Source organism: Sorex araneus, chromosome 2, assembly GCF_027595985.1.
Source record: "Sorex araneus isolate mSorAra2 chromosome 2, mSorAra2.pri, whole genome shotgun sequence".
In the NCBI taxonomy this organism is placed as follows: Eukaryota; Metazoa; Chordata; class Mammalia; order Eulipotyphla; family Soricidae; genus Sorex; species Sorex araneus.
Genome location: NC_073303.1, coordinates 234,377,135 through 234,394,830, shown reverse-complemented (window position 1 = coordinate 234,394,830; position 17,696 = coordinate 234,377,135). Strand labels below are relative to the sequence as shown.

The 17,696-nt window shown below is 62.9% G+C and overlaps 1 protein-coding gene and 1 long non-coding RNA gene across 5 annotated transcripts in view; one reads left to right on the top strand and one right to left on the bottom strand.

Annotated features, from left to right (window-relative positions):
- Window positions 1-411: 411 nt before the first annotated feature.
- The window catches only part of PDE4A (phosphodiesterase 4A), a 44,936-nt gene continuing 27,651 nt past the window's right edge, over window positions 412-17,696 (top strand). The window contains exons 1-3 of one of the 4 annotated variants that reach the window (XM_055126396.1): window positions 412-579; window positions 7,316-7,378; window positions 8,813-9,012. In XM_055126396.1, coding sequence (XP_054982371.1) covers window positions 547-579; window positions 7,316-7,378; window positions 8,813-9,012 — 296 coding nt within the window. In that variant the 5' untranslated portion in view covers window positions 412-546. Of the gene's footprint in view, window positions 580-7,315; window positions 7,538-8,812; window positions 9,013-11,507; window positions 12,054-17,696 lie in introns of those variants that run through there. The other 3 variants (XM_055126394.1, XM_055126397.1, XM_055126395.1) reach the window with 3 other exon arrangements.
- LOC129402041 (uncharacterized) lies at window positions 10,089-11,017 on the bottom strand. Its single transcript, XR_008628516.1, has 2 exons — window positions 10,902-11,017; window positions 10,089-10,476 (listed from the first exon to the last, which is right to left on the bottom strand). It is a non-coding gene; the product is annotated as an uncharacterized LOC129402041 (long non-coding RNA).

Below are 17,696 nucleotides of genomic sequence, written 5' to 3'. Positions count from 1 at the left end.
GTTCTCGGGAATATCCCCCCCCCCGCAACCGTGACCCGCCACTTCGGGGGCGCGGGTCTTCCTTTAAGACCTTTCGGGGATACCGGGGAGCGCTCAGACTTCGAACCACCCTCGTTTTTCACTTAGGTGGGCTAGGGGGAGTGGGGGATGGGGTGGTGCAGGAGGAGAGCCCGGACTGTCCCTTAGCCACGCAGCAGTGACGCCTGCCCGAGCCCACTGCAGGGGCGGAGCCTCGGAGAGAAGCCGGACCCGGCCCGACTGTGGGAGGAGGTGTCGGATCTGAAGGGGTCTTTCCAATCCGAGGGGTGCCGGGGTCCTACCCTAGGAGGGTCTAACTTGGGGGTTATGGGGGCGTCCGTGTGGGGCTGGGAGAGGGATGCTTATGGCCCGACCTCGGGACCGCTGCCTGTCCATCCCAAGCGGCATTTGGCGCACCGAGACCCGCGATGGAATCGCCCCATCCCGCTAACGGGTCCGGGGCGCCCGCGGGTCGGGGACGTGTCCTTTTGAGACCGCTGTGTGTCGCTGGTGTCTAACCAGCGGCCCATGCTCGGGCCCCGCGAACCGGGCCGGTGGCTGGTGAGTGTCTGCGGAGCCGGATGCGGGGGCGCCGTGGAGGTGCGGACCGAGGGTCTCCCAGACCCGGTACACCCCCCTGAACCGTCCCTTTCGTCGGGACCCGCCCTCCCGTTTCTTTGCTAGGGCTCTGAGAACTCCATGACTCTGCTTTGGAGGGTTTGCAATTTGCATACAGGACAACCCCGACTTTTTAAGAGCGGGATAAAAAGGCCGCGTTGCAAACCCGCCGCAGGATTATCTCGGATTATCTCCGGGGCGGGGGGGGGGGGGGTCGGGGTGCTTGGAAAGTCCTCCAACCACCGGGGTGGGGATGGGATAAACTTGCAGGATTCTCCCTCTGGAAAGGGGACCCGAGGGAAGGAAGTAAAGGTCTCCAGGGCCAGGGGCCGCGGGGCCTGGGATTGGGGGGGAATTCCCTGGCCCGGTATGGGGAGGGGCCATCCAGACAAAAGCTCCCGCCCGCAGCCGCCCCTCCCCCTGGCGCTCCATTCAAATCCGCGAGTGAGCAGGGGCGGTGGGGGGTGACCCCTTCTTCTCCCTTTTCCCCTCCCCCTCCAGCCCCAGCCGTCCGGTCGCTCGGTACCGTCACGGCCCGGGCACGCGCGCGCACGGACCCACAGCAAAACTGCGCGCACACACACACATACATACACACACACACCAGCAAACAAAGGGTCTGGACTGCCCCCCGCGCCCCCCCCCTCACTCTCTAAGCTGGAGAGGGCGGGGTTTGCAGCCCACCCGCCCCCCTCCTGTAAGGTAAGATTCGGGCGGTGAGCAGCGGTGGGGAAGAGACCCCCGGGCCCGCGGTCGGGCCAGGGCGTGGGGGCTGGGCAATGAGCTTCCGCTGCTTCGGGTGCAAGCCGCGGCTCCCCTCCGGACGCCCTTTGAGGGTTTCAGGCCCGCCTCCTGGCTGAGGGTGTGCTTGGGGTACCCCCTCCCCCCGGTGCCGGGGATTCCGGGAAAGGCGCGGGGCGCGCTGAGAAGGGGGAGGTCTCCCCCTGGCTTTGCAGATTCCTGTCCCCCAGTCTTGGTGGAACGGGGTCTCAGAAACCCTACGTCCCAGAATTGATCGCCAGGCGCCAGCAGCGCCCCGCCAGCGCCGGGCTGTACCGAATGTGCCCGCAAAGCGTCTCCAGTCGGGGAGACCCGCAGAGGCACCGAGTTGCTTTGCGCGGGTCGTTCCCGCCGCTCACCTCCCGGGAGCGCCCCCAGCCCCGCCAGCACCTCTCCTGTGGGGTCTTGGTTCCCAAGAGAAGGGGGTGCGGGGTGGGACGCCGCTATGGGGCTCCGGGATCTCCCCAGTCGGGTACTCGCACGCTCCCTCGCTGCGGGGCCACTGGATCAGCGGGTTTGCCTTCACGAGCCTCCGTTTCCCCACTCTGTAAAGTGGGTTCGGGAAGTCCCGAAGTCCGCGTTTGCGAGCTAGCTTCCCCGCCATCATTTCCCGCTTGTCTCATTTCACATCTATTTCCCATCATGGGGGCTGGGGGGGTGCAGGGGTCCTGGCTGAGCTCTCTCTGCCCATCCTCCCAACCCCAACACCGCCCTCCCCTGAGCCTGGCGGGGGCGGGGAGGGGGGCAGGAGGGATGTGCAGAGGAATGTGTAAACAAATACTGTGATGGCAAATTTTGAAGAGTAACTTCAATCAGGCAGAGTAACTGAATGCGGGGGCGGGGGTCCCCAATCGCTCAAGATGAAATGAGATGACCCACAGTACAATGGGGAGGACGGCTCCCTTGCGTGCTGCCACCCTGGGTCCCTCCCTGGCACCGCATCGCCAGGAGACCCCAAAGCACAGAGCCAGAAGCTAGCCCTGAGCATTGCAGCCTTCCTCGTTTGTTTCAGTTCTCGGGAGCTGGGGGTGCAGCTCCCCTCTGGAGCAGTGCCAGGGGGTGTTCAGTCCATGCTGACTGCATTCAGGGCAAGAGAATCCAAGTCGTTGTGTTTCCCCTTGTCTTCCACGCCGCCAACGGGGGTTCCATCCGCAGAACCAAATAGGGTCCTAAGAGTGATCCCTGAGCACAGAGCCAGGAGTAAGCCCTGAGCACCAAAAAGTAAACCAAAAAAAGTGACAGTGGCAATGCAGGGAACTGATGGGGTGTCATTAGCCCCATAAATGTGGGGGTGGGTGCTAGAGCGGGAGTACAGCAGGAACAGCACTTGCCTTGCATGTGGCTGACCCGGCTTCTCTGCCCAGCATCCCATAGGGTCCCCCGAGCACCACCAGAAGTGATTCCTGAGTGCAGAGCCAGGAGTCACCCCTGAGTATCGCCGGGTGTGACCCAAAAAAGTCCAAAAAAAATAGTGGGGGGTGTGGAGAGGTAGTACAGCGGGGAGGGCAATTGCTTTCCATGTGGCCAACTGGGTCCGATGCTGGCATCCCATATGGTCTCCAGAGCACCACCAGGAGTAATTCCTGAGTGCAGAGCCAGGAGTAACTTCTGAGCATCATCAGGTGTCACAAAAAAAAAGGGAGGCTCGGGGGGAGGGTGGGTTGTAATGGGCTCAGGGTGATGCCCCAAAGGACAAGGTCAGACTTTGCATGTGGGAACCCCAGTTCCATCCCCAGCGTTACAGGGTTCCTGGAATTAGCGACAGCCCTTCCCAGCACTCTAGGTAGGGACCTAAAACCAAAAATAAAATGTGAGGCTTTGGCAGCTGTGCAGATCCTGCCAAGTTGGGAGCCCACGGTTGGCCCCTGAGTTTGATGGCTGGCACTGCGGGGTTCCTGAACGCAGGGGTGAGGCGGGAAGGAAGAGAAGAGTGAACATCACTGACTGGACTTGAGGTCCTCCAGGAATCCACGCACTCAGCTGGCACCCACCTCCCCCATCCACCCCGCTCACAGGTCTGATTCACCCAGTCGGGGATTCCTCCCGCGCCCACTCACCCAGGTGCTGGGGGAACAGGCAAGGACCCAGGCTCGCCCCCAGGTGGCTGCTGGAGCCGCCCAGAGGACCGTGAGGGAGGGGACAGAGACCAGCCCCTGAGGAGGGGACAATCTGTGGGACGGAAGCTGGGGCAATGCAGAGGACTTTTGGGGCAGGGGACACCAGAGGGGTGCCCTTCAGTTTGGGGGCGCCCTAGAAGAGCTCCTGGAAGAGCTGAAATGTTGGGGCTGGAACGATAGGGCAGCCGGAGGGCACCCTGGTTGCACGCTGCCAACCAGGGCTTGATCCCCGGTATTCCAGAGGGTCCCCCGAGTCCCGCCAGGAGTGATCCCTGAGTGCAGAGCCAGGAGTAACCCCTGAGCATCTTGCCCCCAAAGCTCAACAGCTTCCCTTAAGAGAACCAAGGGAGACTACTTAGTGGCTGGGGTCACAGACCCTGGAATCTGCCTGTCACACATGCAGTGTTGCTTCCCGCCACACCCACATACTGTCCCTGGCCACCAGCATACCCCATCATTCAGGTCTCACCGTGCCAGGACACGGACTACATGAGGGCCCAGTGTCTGACCCAGACCAGGATATTCACTGCCTGGACGCAGCCTAATTTCATGCACATTGTTGTAGATTTGTTTATTGGGTGGCAGGGGCACAGCCAGAGATGCTCAGGGTTCCTCCTGACTCTGTGCTCAGGGATCACTCCTGGTGGTGCTTAGGGGGTCGTATGGGATGCCGGGGATCTGACCTGGGGGGCAGCATGAGGCCAGTGCCCGCCCCTCTGGACCGTTACTCCAGCCCCACAGAGACAATTTTATACCCGTTTTGGAGGGTTGCAAACAAACACGCTCAGCGCTCGGCACGGGTGGTTTTGCGGGAAGGACGGGTTTGGGGCCACACCCAGCAGTGCTCTGGGATGATGCCTGAGTGGGGGGGGGGGACCCAGTGTGGTGGTGCAGTGACAGGACAGTCCCTTAGCTGTGGGCTGTGTCCCCTGTCCCAGCTCCGAGTGTGGCTGGGCTGTGCCAAGGACATGCCTTTCATCTTCCTGGCTACAGGGACTGGGGGTGTCCGACGAAGTCAGAGCTCCTCTGTCGGGGTGCCCAGCCAGCCCGGCGGCTGATGGCGCTGACATATTGGCAGGAGGAGGCCGCGCAGCCGGAGCCTGGTACCAGCTGCCCAGCGGGGCCTGTGCTGCCATCTGGACCCCCCTCCCAGCTGGCCCGCTTCCCCAGGGGAGGGGAAGGCAGGCTGAGCAGGACTGCTCCCTCCGGGCCCTGCGCCCACCCCACACCGCACAAGGGTTTCTGCCAGGGCTGGGGGCCGATGGGGGAAGAAGTGGGGGGCGTCCCAGGGCCCAGGGGCTCTGTTTCACCTGCTCTTCCCTCTGCCCACCCTGAGCACGTCATGGGTGCTGGGCATTGGGGCACCAGCAAGGGGCTTGTGGCTTTGCAGGTGGCGGGAGGGAAAAAGAAACCAGGCCTGTGGGACTGGAGTGATAGCACAGCGGGTAGGGCGTTTGCCTTGCACGTGGCTGACCCGGGTTCGAATCCCAGCATCCCATATGGTCCCCTGAGCACTGCCAGGGGTGGTCCCTGAGAGCACAGCCAGGAGTAATCCCTGTGCATCACCAGGTGTGACCCAAAAAGCAAACAAAACAAAACAAAAAAAGAAGCCAGGTCCGGACTGTCTCCCCCCTGACAGACAGGGGGAATGTCAGGGCTGCAGTTCCAGGTGGGAAGGCGGGGGGTGGGGGGGTGTTCCCCCCCCCGGGGTGTGGCTGTCACAGGGAGATGCAAGGCTGAGTGTGTGTGTGACTATATACAGTGTGAGAGTGTGAGTGAGAGTATGAGGTGTGTGTGTGACTGTAAATGAGTGTGTATGAGTGTGAGACTGTATGTGTGAGTGTATGAGCATGTGGGAGTATGAGAGTGAATATGGGCATGTGTGTAACTGAGCGTAGGAGAGTGTGAGATTATGTGTGTGAGAGTGTGCAGGAGTCTGAGTGAAAATGAGTGTGTAACTGTATGAGTGTGAGGCTGTATGTGTGAGTGTGTATGAGAGTGTAGGGGAGTATGAGTGTGTGAGTGTGTGTGAGTCTGTGTGTGTGAAAGCTCACGTGTGTCACTCCACAAGACCAGCTGTGCACCTCGGCGCATCCCCCTGCTGCGGGCAGTCCTGCTCTGCTCAGAGTTCGCCATGCCAGGCGTCAGGTCATTCCGGCCTCAGCCCCGGGAGAGAGGCAGGAGGTGGGAAGCCTGAGGGTCCCCCCTTTTTGTACTTTGGCCACACCTGGTGACGTTCAGGGCTTGCTGCTGCCTCTGCACTCAGAAATCACTTCTAGGGGTGTTCGGGGGACCCTCTGAGGTGCCAGGGATGGAACCCAGGTCCACTGCATGCAAGGCGCGCGCCCTCCCCACTGTCCTGTAGTTATAGCTCTGGCTTCTCCCCCGGCCTTTTTTTTTTTTCTTTTTGGGTCACACCCGGCGATGCACAGGGGTCACTCCTGGCTCTGCACTCAGGAATTACCCCTGGTGGTGTCAGGGGACAATATGGGATGCTGGGAATCGAACCTGGGTTGCCTGCTGTGCTATCGCTCCAGCCCCTCCCCCTGCTTTCCCCCCACACACACACTGGGTGGTGCTCAGGAATCACTCTCTGCTGTGCCGGGAACTGAACGTTGAATTTGGATGGGTGCGTACAAGGCAAGCTCCCTCCCTGCTGTCTCCCTCTGGCCTTGTCAGCCTTTAAACCAAGAGAGCACCTGAGGTTCAGAGGGGTTGAGTGACTTGCCTAAGGGTGAACAGCTGCTCTGCAGCAGAGTCTAGATGGTACCTCGGTCAGTGACATTCCCAGAGCAGGACCCTGACAACCGCCACCCGGCCTGTAGATCTGTCTGTATCCTGAGAAGGGGGGTGCTTCTCCCCATGTCTGACTTACCCCTTCCTTCCTATATTCATTCAGAGCCACAGGACCCGGTGTGGCGCATTATGGGTACTGCTTCTTGCCCTTACAGAGCGCCGCCTAATGGGGAAACCAGGTAATTACACTCTGATGGGAGCTTTATGGTGGGGTTGGGGTGGGGAAGGGAGAACAGCGGAGCTCTGTGTGGCTAAAGAGAAGAGATTGGGGGTTGGGGCGTTAGCACAGCAGGTAGGGCGCTTGCCTTGCACGCAGCTGACCAGGGTTCAATCCCTGGCGTCCCATAGGGTTCCCCCCTGAGCTCTGCCAGGAGTGATCCCTGAGTACAGGCAGAGCCAGGAGTTTTTTTGTTTGTTTGTTTTTGTTTTTAAGAAGTGGATGTTGCACTTAAGTGATTTCTATGCATGCATCCCTTTGTGAAATACAGGGCCTGCCTGTATCCGACAGGGGCTGGAGTGATAGCACAGCTGGGAGGGAACTTGCCTTGTACGCAGCTAACCCAGGTTCGATCCCCGGCATCCCATATGGTCCCCTGAGCACTGCCAGGAGTCATTCCTGAGCACCGGGCCAGGAGTAACCCCTGAGCATCTCTGAATGTGACCCACCCCCCCAAAAAAAAAGAGATCAAACAGTTTTGTGTTTCTGAGTAGAGTCAGTAATAAGCATGATACAGGCGGAACTGAGGCAGAGCTGAAGGACGTGAAGCGCATGGCTCTGGGCAGGGGTGGGGGGGGTCTGTGGGGGAAGAGATAGAGATTTCTCACTGGGGGGGATGGCAAAGACCCTATGGCTGGAATGTGCCCTGGAATGTGCCCGATAACAACCCCAGTCAGCGTGGCAGGTGGGGAAGAGCTGGAGGAGGAGGATGGGACGGGAGGGAGGGAAGTGATGGGGCCTGTTGTGGAGGACCAAATTTTCCTTCTAGGGAGCCCAGAGGTGTCACATGCATCTGACTTGGGTTCGGGTAATCCCCATGGCTCAGACATCGGTAGGTAGTACTGATTCACCGTTGACTGAGTGCCAGACGCTTCTGCAAGAACTCAATCAGGTCGCACCCCATTTCCTTCTCCCTCGGACCCCCGGAGGGCTGCTTATATTCTCGCGGCCCCGCTCAGAGGGCACGGCCTCTGCAGCACCCCATGCCCAGGTGAGGTGAGCCAGCCTCCCGCCCCCCTCCCTTCCTCTGACACCCCCGTCATCCCCCCGAGACTCGCCCAGGAGTCTGGGGCAGGCGCACCCCGCGTGGCGCGCTGCGTCTGTGTCCCTGTCTGTCTGCTTCTATTTCCACGCGTCCCCGTCTGTCTCCGCGCGCCTCTGCCTGCGCGGCCCCCATCTGTGCCCGAGCCCTCCGTCTCTCCGCGCCCGGCCCCCGCACCTCGCAGCTATTTCGGGGCTCTCAGAATGAAAAAGCCCAGCAGCAAACTCGGAAGAAACCGCTTCCTCCGGCCCCCGGCTCGGACCACGCGCCCCACGCGGCGGGAGCTCCCGGGGCTGCACGGCGGGATCCCGGGGGAGCCTGGGAAGGGGGGGCGCTGCGACGACCCGGGCCCCCCAGTGGCCAACTCTGGCATTGACGCTGGCCGGAGCCCGGCCGTGCGTCAGCTGTTGCTGTGGCAATGGGGGGACCACGTCACCCACCGCCAGGCGGTGCGTCAGTCGCTCGCTGATGTCACGGCCCGGGGCCCCGCACGGGGCGTGGGGGCGGATTCCAGGCCCGGCCGGTAGGGGGCGCCCGCATGCCTGTGGCCGCTGTCCTGGACAGCTGGTATTCTGCAGAAGGCACTGACCCCTCCGCCCACATCCCGCGACCCCCACAACCTGCACAGCGCGCTGAGTTGGTGCGATGAACAAGAGCCGCAGTGTCCTGTCCGTCCCCCCCGCCCTCGGGCCTGGGGATAAGACGCGATGGGAACGCTCTAGGGAAAGCGACTGGTCATGGAGCGTTGCTTTGCTCTTCCCCCCTCCCCCCCCCCCCCCCCCGCCCAGGCCAGTGTCCTCTGGCCTCAGTTTACCCGATTCTGTATTTTCCCTGTCGAGGTCAAGAAAGTGAGTCAGCCCAACAGCGCGGGATAAAGGGGGAGCCTGAGGAAACGGTTGGAAGAGGGGGGTCAGAATGCCAGAGCCATGGGTCAGCAGGGAGGGTGTTTGCCTTGCATGTGGGCTGCCCAGGTTCGATCCCCGAGACCCCATAGGGTCTCCAGAGCACAGCCAGGAGTGGCCCGCCCACCCCTGAGCTCAGAAACCCGAGTGCCCCTAAAAAAACATTAAAAAGTAAAATAAGGACATTCCAGGGTGAACCTCCCCTGGGTGGGGGCACTCCCGACCCCAATCCAGTACTTTGCTAGCTAGGGAGGTGGGTGGCTGGGGGGGGGACCGTTCGGAGCAGTCTGCCTCCCCCCAGCCAAGCCTTGTCCTTCCTCAGAGACTGCGGGAGCCCCCTGAGTGCGTCTGTGCCAACATGCTGGGGGCTGATCTCCGGCGGCCTCGACGTCGTCTCTCTGCTGGGCCTGGGCTCGGCTGTGCTGGCCCCGAGCCCCCGGACCTGGGGGTCACGCTGCCAGCCCGGCCCACCACACTGCCTCTGCTCATCTCCCCGCGGATCTGCATCACCAGAGCAGACAGGTGAGTGGAGAGAGGGGGTGGGAGGGACCCGCCAGTCCCAGGCTGAATCCATGCTGTTTTTTTTTTTGTTCTTGCAAGACCTTCTGGACCTTTCTCCAGACCAGAACTGACATCCCCCCCCAAGCAGCTCCCCACCCACCCCTCTCGGGGAACCTGCATTTTCCAGCCCCCTGAGTCAGCAAGGGGTCCCCATGAAGGGAAGCCCTTCGGACTGGCTGCGTCTGGTTCCCCTCCTAGAGGCCTGGATTCCTTCCCAGCTGCAACGGGGATGCGGGATTCTGGGGGTTGGCGCCAGCATTTTTCTTAATTCTGGTGCCTGTGTGTTGGGGGCGGGGGTCAGTAATCCCCAAGCCTCATCTCACCCTGAAGGGGGTGTTGCCGATTCTCATCTGGGTCCCCCAAGGGCAATGTAACCCCCATCCTGGGCCAGGGAGGAGCTGTAAGGAGTGCTGAGCAGCTCAGATCCTGGCGGCTGGCCAGCTGCGGGGGGGGGGGGGGGGGGGCTCTCCCCATGACAGGGTTCTCCACCCCGACCCCCTTAACCACTCCGCTGGACACTGGGGGTGCTTTCCCCCTGGGTCAGGGTCCCCGGAGGAGGGGCAAAGAAGAAGCTGCCACTCAGTCTGGTGGGCTGATGCATCCTTCCACACCCCCACCCCCCAAAGGCCCCGCATCCAGTCTCTGCTGGGTTCAAGTTCAACCTGATCTAGCCCAGCTCGGGCCAGAGCTCCGATTACATTGCCCTTTTTTTTTTTTTTTTTTTTTTTTTTGCAGCTGAGGCCTGACCCCACCCCCATTCCGCCGGTGAACCCCTTCTGGGCCCTGCCGGTTGCACTTCCCCCCAAGTCTCCCCACCGCTGGTCCCTCCCAGCGGACCTGGGGGTGCACTGGACGCTTTGCCAGCCCCCTAGAAGCCCATTTTGCCAGCTGCCGCTTGCAGGGAGGGTCGGTGAGAAAGTGGGGGACGCAGTTCCCGGCCTCCGAGATAGCCCGCGGCGGCGGAGAGGGGGGGCCGGTTCTTGCTCTGAGTTCGCCCACGCCCGGAGCCCCCTCTAGCCCAGAGAAAAGCGACTGTGGGGGTTGGAAACCGGCTTTTATAAGAAGTGGGGGGAGGGTGGTGGCAGACGGCGTGGCCTGGCCCCGGGGAGACGGAGAATGGGGAGCAAGGGCGCAGAAGCCGGGGTCCCCCGGGAGCGCCCCAGCCAGTGAGAGCCAGAGCCCCCGAGGAGCCCGGGAGCGCGGCCCTCGTCTCCGTGCGGACCCCCGCCCCGCCGCCCCCCCACACCCCTCGGCCTTGGCCTGGACCGGGGCGTGGGGGGGGAGGGGAGGGCCCGGATCCCGCTCGCTCGCTCGGCGCGGCGCTGGGGGAGGCGGTGCGTGAGTCACGGCGGCTCCCGATTTAGGTGCCGGAAGGGGGGCTCTGCCGGCGGGGGCCGCGGGGAGGAGGCGCGGCTGTTTACGCTCCTGCAAAGGGCGCGGGGGTGCGTCTCAGGGTTGCCGGGGGCTCTGCCTCAGTTTACCTCTCGCCGAAGCGCTTTCGGAGAGGTGGATGGCTCACCACCCCGCGCGGCGGGGGATTTACCGCGAGCCGTCCTCCTGGACCCACGGGGTAAGCCAAGGGACACACCCCAAACAGACCCCCGAGTGGACCGCTGCCCCTCCCGCCCCAACAACGACACAGAGCCCCTCAGAGACCGCCCCCCAACTCGGACCCCGGCGGGGCGAATCGCGTGCACAACTCCGCACTCACCCACACACCGCGGCGCACACCCAAAGCGTGGGAACATACACAGGCCCCCAGAACAGACGCCGCCGAGGCGCACCCCCCGCCCCAGACAGGCAGAGCTCGGGCGCACCCATCCTTCACCCCCAGACACGCAGCTACACACCGCGAACGCCAGAGAAAACAGCCGCCGACCACGTGCGCGCACACACTTCCCGCCGCAGTCGAAAACACAGACACCCGGGGACAGGGGCCACGTGCGCACACCTCCCGCCCAGGGCGCACCCCCAAACCCGTCCTCCCACCCACCTCCGAGGGAGGAGGGACCCCGCGCCCGCCGCTCCTCGCCGCAGGGACCAAGTCCCAGGGACCGCGCGACCACTCCCCACGCGTTCCCCCCCGGCCGCGGAGAGCCGCGGGGACACGCCAGCAGCGGGCTCCGCCCCGGCCCTGATGGACAGACTGACTGACACCCCGGCAGCCAGTAGGGTGTCCGCATCCGATCGGATTAACCGCTTAACTCCTTCGCGCCCGGGCGCGCCGCGGCGGAGCCCGCCGCGCCGGGGACCGCCGGGTTCCGGCGCCCCCTCCCCGTCGGCAGCGGGGCTCTGCGTGGGCGGGAAGGGCCCCCCTTCTTTCCCTGGGTGGCTGCCCCCCACTGGCCGGGACGGAGGAGGGGAGGGGACGGCGCTGACAGCCGCGGCGGGCGCGGGGGGGCGGGGAGGGGCGGGACGGGGCGGGGGGAGCCGGGGCTGGCGCCGCGCGGGGCCCGAGCGCCGAGAGCTCAGCCGGGCACGGAGCGCTGCGCCCGGCGCCCAGTGCCAGCGTCGGCGCCCGGCCCGGGGGCGATCGGCCCCGTCGCGCCCCCGGGTCTGTCCCCGGGGCGCCATGGCCCGTCGGAGGCCGGGCGCGCCCGCGGGGCCCCGGGCGGGGGGGGACGCGCGCCGCTGAGCCGGGCGCAGCTCGGGGGCGCCGGTGTCGGGGCGCGGGAGGCCGGCGCCATGGAGCCCCCGGCCGCGCCCGCCGAGAGGAGCCTGTCCCTGTCGCTGCCGGGGCCCCGCGAGGGCCAGGCCACCCTGAAGCCGCCCCCCCAGCACCTGTGGCGGCAGCCGCGGACCCCCATCCGCATCCAGCAGCGCGGCTACTCCGACAGCGCCGAGCGCGCCGAGCCCGAGCGCTCGCCCCACCGGCCCATCGAGCGCGCCGACGCCGTGGACACCGGCGACCGGCCCGGCCTGCGCACCACCCGCATGTCCTGGCCCTCGTCCTTCCACGGCACCGGCGGCGGCGGCGGCGGCGCGGGCGGCGGCGGCAGGCGGTAAGACTCGGGCGCTCGGTGGCCGCGCGCGGCTTGGGCGCGCGGGGAGGACGCGCCGCGCCGTGCTGGCCGCGGGGGGGCGCTGTGACGCGGCCGGGGGCGCTTTGGCAGGCAGGGGAAGGATACGGGGCGCGGGGTGGGGGGGTGTCGGCGACGGCTGGGGCCTCGGAGACCCTCGGGCCGGTCCCGAAGCCGACTTAGAAAGTGCGAGGTTGCGTGTGGGTAGCCCGGGATGGGGTACGGAGTAGTTACCGGGGGTCCGTCTAGTTGGTGGCCTTGTAGGACTCCTCGGGGAACGCCGGGTCGCAACTTGGAGGGACTTTCCTGGCGCACAGCCCTGAGGGCTCGATTCTCTGTGCTTGGGCATTGGGGGGGCCTTGATGGGGGTACAGCCAGATCCAGTTTCCTTCTGGCAGAGAGGACCTCAGGGCCCCCCTTGGGGGTGCAAGACTGGGTGAGTTTGGGGGTGTTCCTGCCACAGCTGGGCTCTGACATCTGTAAAGGATCTTAGTGGCCAGAGCACTTTGGGGGCTCTTTTGCGTTGGAGCCGCCTCTTGGTTCAGGATTGTGAGTGGGGGGGAGCAGCGACCAGGGTACCCTTTGGGGTACCCAGTGTCTCGCCTGGCTCTGACCCCAGTTCTGTGACCAGCTGTGACAGCCTGGCCTGGCGGGGACCCTGTGATTGGGACAGAGGAATTGCTCCAGGGACACTGTCTGGGGGTGTCCCTGAGACAGTCATTTGCTTCCCAGGGCGGTGAGGGTGCGAGCAAGCGTGACTTGTTTGCGCCCCTGGAATGTGGAGGCTGACGGGGTGCAGCCCCTCCCCCAGCGGCAGGGTTGACAGGCTGTATTCAAGGGGTGCATGTCTGTGGTGCAGGGACAGTGGGACCCCCTGGCCAGGCCACTGTTCCTCCGACCCACTGACTCCCAGAGCCAGTGGTCTGGCTGTTTGGGGGTGCTCCCGCCGGCCCCGTCTGCCACCTGGTGCTCTGGGGTCGGACTGTTGGGGCTCTGCCTGACGCCCAGGGGTGCGCATGTAGTGGGCGGCGTGGCGAGGACGCTCGGGTCAGGGTCTCTCTCTCGTGGGGTCTCCAAGGAAGGCGACCGTGGGCAGCCTGGCAGCCATCCTTTAGTTCTAGGGCCTGCAGGGGACCCCCAGCATCAGTGCTGCCCCTCGGGCCCTGCCGCCTCACTTCCCCGGGTGAGGCGGGGGGCACCAAGTAGGCCAAGAGGTGCTGTCTCCCCCTTGGCCACCCCAGGAAGCCCGTGTCACGGGGCTGAAGAGGAGCCGGCGAGTTCCCAGGGGGACCTGGAGCAGGGCTAAGGAAAACAACGCTGAAATCAACAGGAAATGCCAAGGCGGGGGCAGCGCGCCAGAGTCAGGTCACTGTCCAGAGACACAGCAGGGGGGCGGGGGCACTGGGATCCGGCCTCCTGTCCCTTTCCCAGCCCCAGACACTCCCCTTCTCAGTGTCCGGAGCACTGTCTCTCGGGGACAGCGGCTGAGTGGTTATCGTCGTCACACTAATCCATCTTCATCTTACTGCGATCGTCTCAGGATTCCCACCGGGGAACTTCACCCCCCCTATGGAACAGATGGGGAAACTGAGGCCCAGAAAGGCAGTGCTCACATGCTGGGTTGTATATGTGTGTGTGTGTGTGTGTGTGTGTGTGTGTGTGTATGTGTGTAAAGAAATGGCAGTGCTCAGTCAGGTCTGAGCAATTCCTGTGTGTCCTCGCAAAGATGCCTTGCCCTCTCTGAGCTCTAAGCTCCCCGCCTATAAAGTGGGGCTGAGGCATGCCCCTTGCCCTCCCCAAAGGGTTCAGTTGGAAATTCTGAGTCACTCAGCACCCCCAAACCCCCTGGGGCTCAGGGAGAGGAAAGGGACTGGGTCACCCCCAGGAGGCGAGCAAAAACAGGAACCTCCTTGGCGTCTCTGCTGGGGCGCAGATGTCGGTGTCAGTGTGACCGGCCTCGCCTCCGAACGCGTGGCACCGCTGCCCCCCTCGCTCCCCGGGCTGGAGGAAGGGGAACTGAGAGGCTGATGTGAGAATCTGGCTCATAGAATGGGCACCCCGCCAGCCCCGTTCTCAAAAAGGGGCTTTTACCAGCATGCACCCCGGTTCCCAGCGCCCCCCCACCGATGGAATTCATTCAGCCTCCAAAAAAGGAGCACGGAGAACCTTCTAGACTCAAGTCCCAGGACACCCCCCCTCAAGAGATAGGGCACGCCCCCCACTTCAAAAAGGCATTCACAGACCCCTGTCGACCTGGGGTGCCTGAGTCTACATCCCGTGGGGCTGTCACTGTACCACCCTTACCACCATCGAAGGCAGACGGAGCAGGAGGGGGAGGGGGTTGAGGGAAGGGGCTTGCCTGAATTGGGGGGCGAACCCCTCGGAATCCCTACTGCCCCACCCTCATTTGGATCCCTAAACTCTCCACCCACTGCAGGGCTTCAGGAACGAAGAGGTGGGGGCCCAGGGGATGGGACAGCGCGGTGAGGGCGCTGGCCTTACACGTGATGACCCGGGGCCGACCTTCCCCCCCCCCCCCGCCCCGCATCCCACAGGGTCCCCAGAGCACCCCCAGGAGGGATCCCTAAGTGCAGAGCCAGGAGTCAGCCCTGAGTATTGCCAGGTGTAGCCCTCAAACAAACATAAAAAGGACGAAGTGGTGGAGGGGACGGGATTAGGCTCCCCGTGGCCTCGTGCTGCCTTGGCTCCTTCGGGGGCTCCTGCGCCCCTCCATAGGCATGGATGGGGCCAGGGAACGGGGCTCCCCAGCGCGCTCCGGCTCGCGCGCGCCCTCTGCCGGTTGACCGGCGAGCCGCAGGCGGGGTGAGCGCTCCGCCTCGCCACCCGCCGCCCGTGGGGCTGGTTCTAGCGGCCAGCGCGCGGCGCCCCTGTATTATTATTTCATGCGTATTGAGCGTCCCGGGGACCCGGCGCCAGGTCGGCCGGCCGCAGGCTGCGGGAGAGATCCCCGCGCTCCGAGGAGTGGGAGCCAGCTGCTCCTCCTCCCTCCCATCCCGCACCCCCAGCCCCGCAAAGCTAAACCGGGGCCTCTTGGAGGAAAGTGTGGGACGTGGGGCGCGTTGGAGTCTGGCGCCCCAAGAGCATTTCGAAGGCCTTCATTCTGCGTTGCAGCTTTGGCGTTCAAAGCTGCGCCCTACATCTCCGCAGGAAACTGGGGTGAGGGCGGGGCGGGAGAGGTGGAAAGTTATTTGCCCAAGGTCACTCAGGGACAAAGTTTGAAACTGGGGCTCCCAATCAGGCCTCCTCACTGCAGACCCGAGGGCGGGAGTCTCCGTTCCCCGCCCTGCCAGAAGGTGGCGCACTGGATCACAGATTTTGCATGCAGGAACCTCGTGTTTGGTTCCCTAGCATGGCCAGAGTGCTCCTGAATACTTCCTGATGTGGCCCAAACACACACACACACACACACACACACACACACACACACACACACACACACACACAGAGAGATCGGACCTGCTCCTGAATACTTCCTGATGTGGCCCAAACACACACACACACACACACACACACACACACACACAGATCGGACCTGGAGATAGTACAGCAGGAGGCAGGGTGCTTGCCTTGTACACAGCCGACCGGGGTTCAGTCCCCAGCACCCCACAGGGTCCCCCGAGTACCCCCAGGAGTGATTCCTGAGTGCAGAGGCAGGAGTCAGCCCTGAGCATCGCCAGCTCAGGTGACCCCCCCACCCCAAAATAATAAATACAAAAATAGGGACAGATCATAGTCCAGGCCCTCAGTTTTCTCCCTTGCCAGCCGGGCTGCAGGGTGGCCCCCCCCCAGCTCTGTGGTGAGCTGATGTTAACTGTCTGGCATTGGAGCCCTCTACTTCCTCAAAGTGACGTGAGCTGAGAGTGGGGGACCTCCTCCAAACCACAGAGCCAGCTGCTCATGCCCCTCTCACAGCAACAGATGGACGCACAAACCCCTAAATGTGCCAGGAATAGCGACTTTGAGTCTGGGGGTGCGATAGATTGCCAGGATGAGAACAGAATTGGAGGGGGGGGTCTTTTGGGACCACACCATCTATACTCAGGAGGTAAGGCTCACTGCTCAGGAGTGACCCCTGGTGGTGCCTGGGGGAACATATGCCTTGTCGGGGTTCCAACCCTGTCAAGGATACTAGGCAAGCCTTAACCACTGGGCTATCTCTCTGGCCCCTTACTCTCTCTCTTTCTCTCTCTCTCTTGATTTTTTTGGGCCACACCAATGGTGCTCAGGAGTTACTTCTGGCTCTTCACTTAGGGATTACTCCTGTGGGGTGCCGGAATTCTGGGGATCAAAGCCAGTTCAGGGGCTGGAGTGATAGCACAACGGGTAGGGCACTTGCCTTGCACACGGCCAACCTTGGTTCAATCCCCAGCATCCCATACGGTCCCCTGAGCACCACAAGGAGCAATTCCTGAGAGCAAAGCCAGGACTAACCTTCGTGCATTGCCTAGTGTGACCCAAGAAGCAAAAAACAAACAAACAAACAAAAAGCCCAGTTCAGCCATATACCGGGCAAATGCCCTGACTGCTGGACAGCGCCAGCTCTATGATACGGTTTTTCTGCCTATGTTACTTCCCCTCTCTGGGCTTCAGTAACCCCATCTGTTTTTGTTGTTGTTGTTGTTGTTATTGGTTTTTTGGGGGTCCACCAGTGCTCAGGGCTTACTCCTGGCTCAGTGCTCAGAGATCACTGCGGTGGTAAGGTAAGCTACTTACTGTCTTTATGGCTTCACCCCATTTGCTATGTTATGTTTTATTTTGAGCACCACTCAAAATAGTATGTGTGTTTGTAGCGGTGCTCAGTGACCACTCGTGGCAGAGCCTGGGGGATGTTACGAGTGCTGGGTTGAACCCTTGTTGGCTACATGCAAGGCAAGTGCCTTACCCACTGGACTCCCTGACCCTGTTCCCATTTTTTTTTCTTTTGGGGTCACATCCAGCGATGCACAGGGGTTACTCCTGGCTCTGCACTCAGGAATCACTCCTGGCGGTGCTCAGGGGACCATATGGGATGCTGGGAATCGAACCCGGGTCGGCTGCATGCAAGGCAAACGCCCCACCCGCTGTGCTATCGCTCCAGCCCCTGTTCCCATTTCTGATGTGGCCCACCGAGACTCTTGGTCCTGGGGCCAAGGAGATGCTCAACAGGCCAGAACACAGGCCTTGCGTGCCGGAGGCTCCGGTTCCATCCCTGGCACTGCGTGGGCCCCTGAGCAATGAATAGAGAAGTGTCCTCTGAGCACTGTGGGCTAAGTCTCACCCAGCCACCACCACCCAAAACAAGAAAAAGAAAATGTGTCTTATTCAGGACTTAGAGACAGTACAGTGGGGAGGGCATTGGCCTTACATGCGGCCAACCCGGGTTCGATCCCTGGCACCATGCAGGGTCCCCCAAGCCCGTCAGGTGTGATCCCTGATTGCAGAGCTTGGAGTAACCCCTGAGCTCTGCCAAGTGTGGTCCCCAAACCAAAAAAAAAAAAAGGACAAAAACAAGAAAAGAAAAAAAATTTTTTTTTCTTTTTGGGTCATAGCCAGTGATGCACAGGAGTTACTCCTGGCTCATGCACTCAGGAATTACTCCTGGCGGTGCACGGGGGACCATATCGA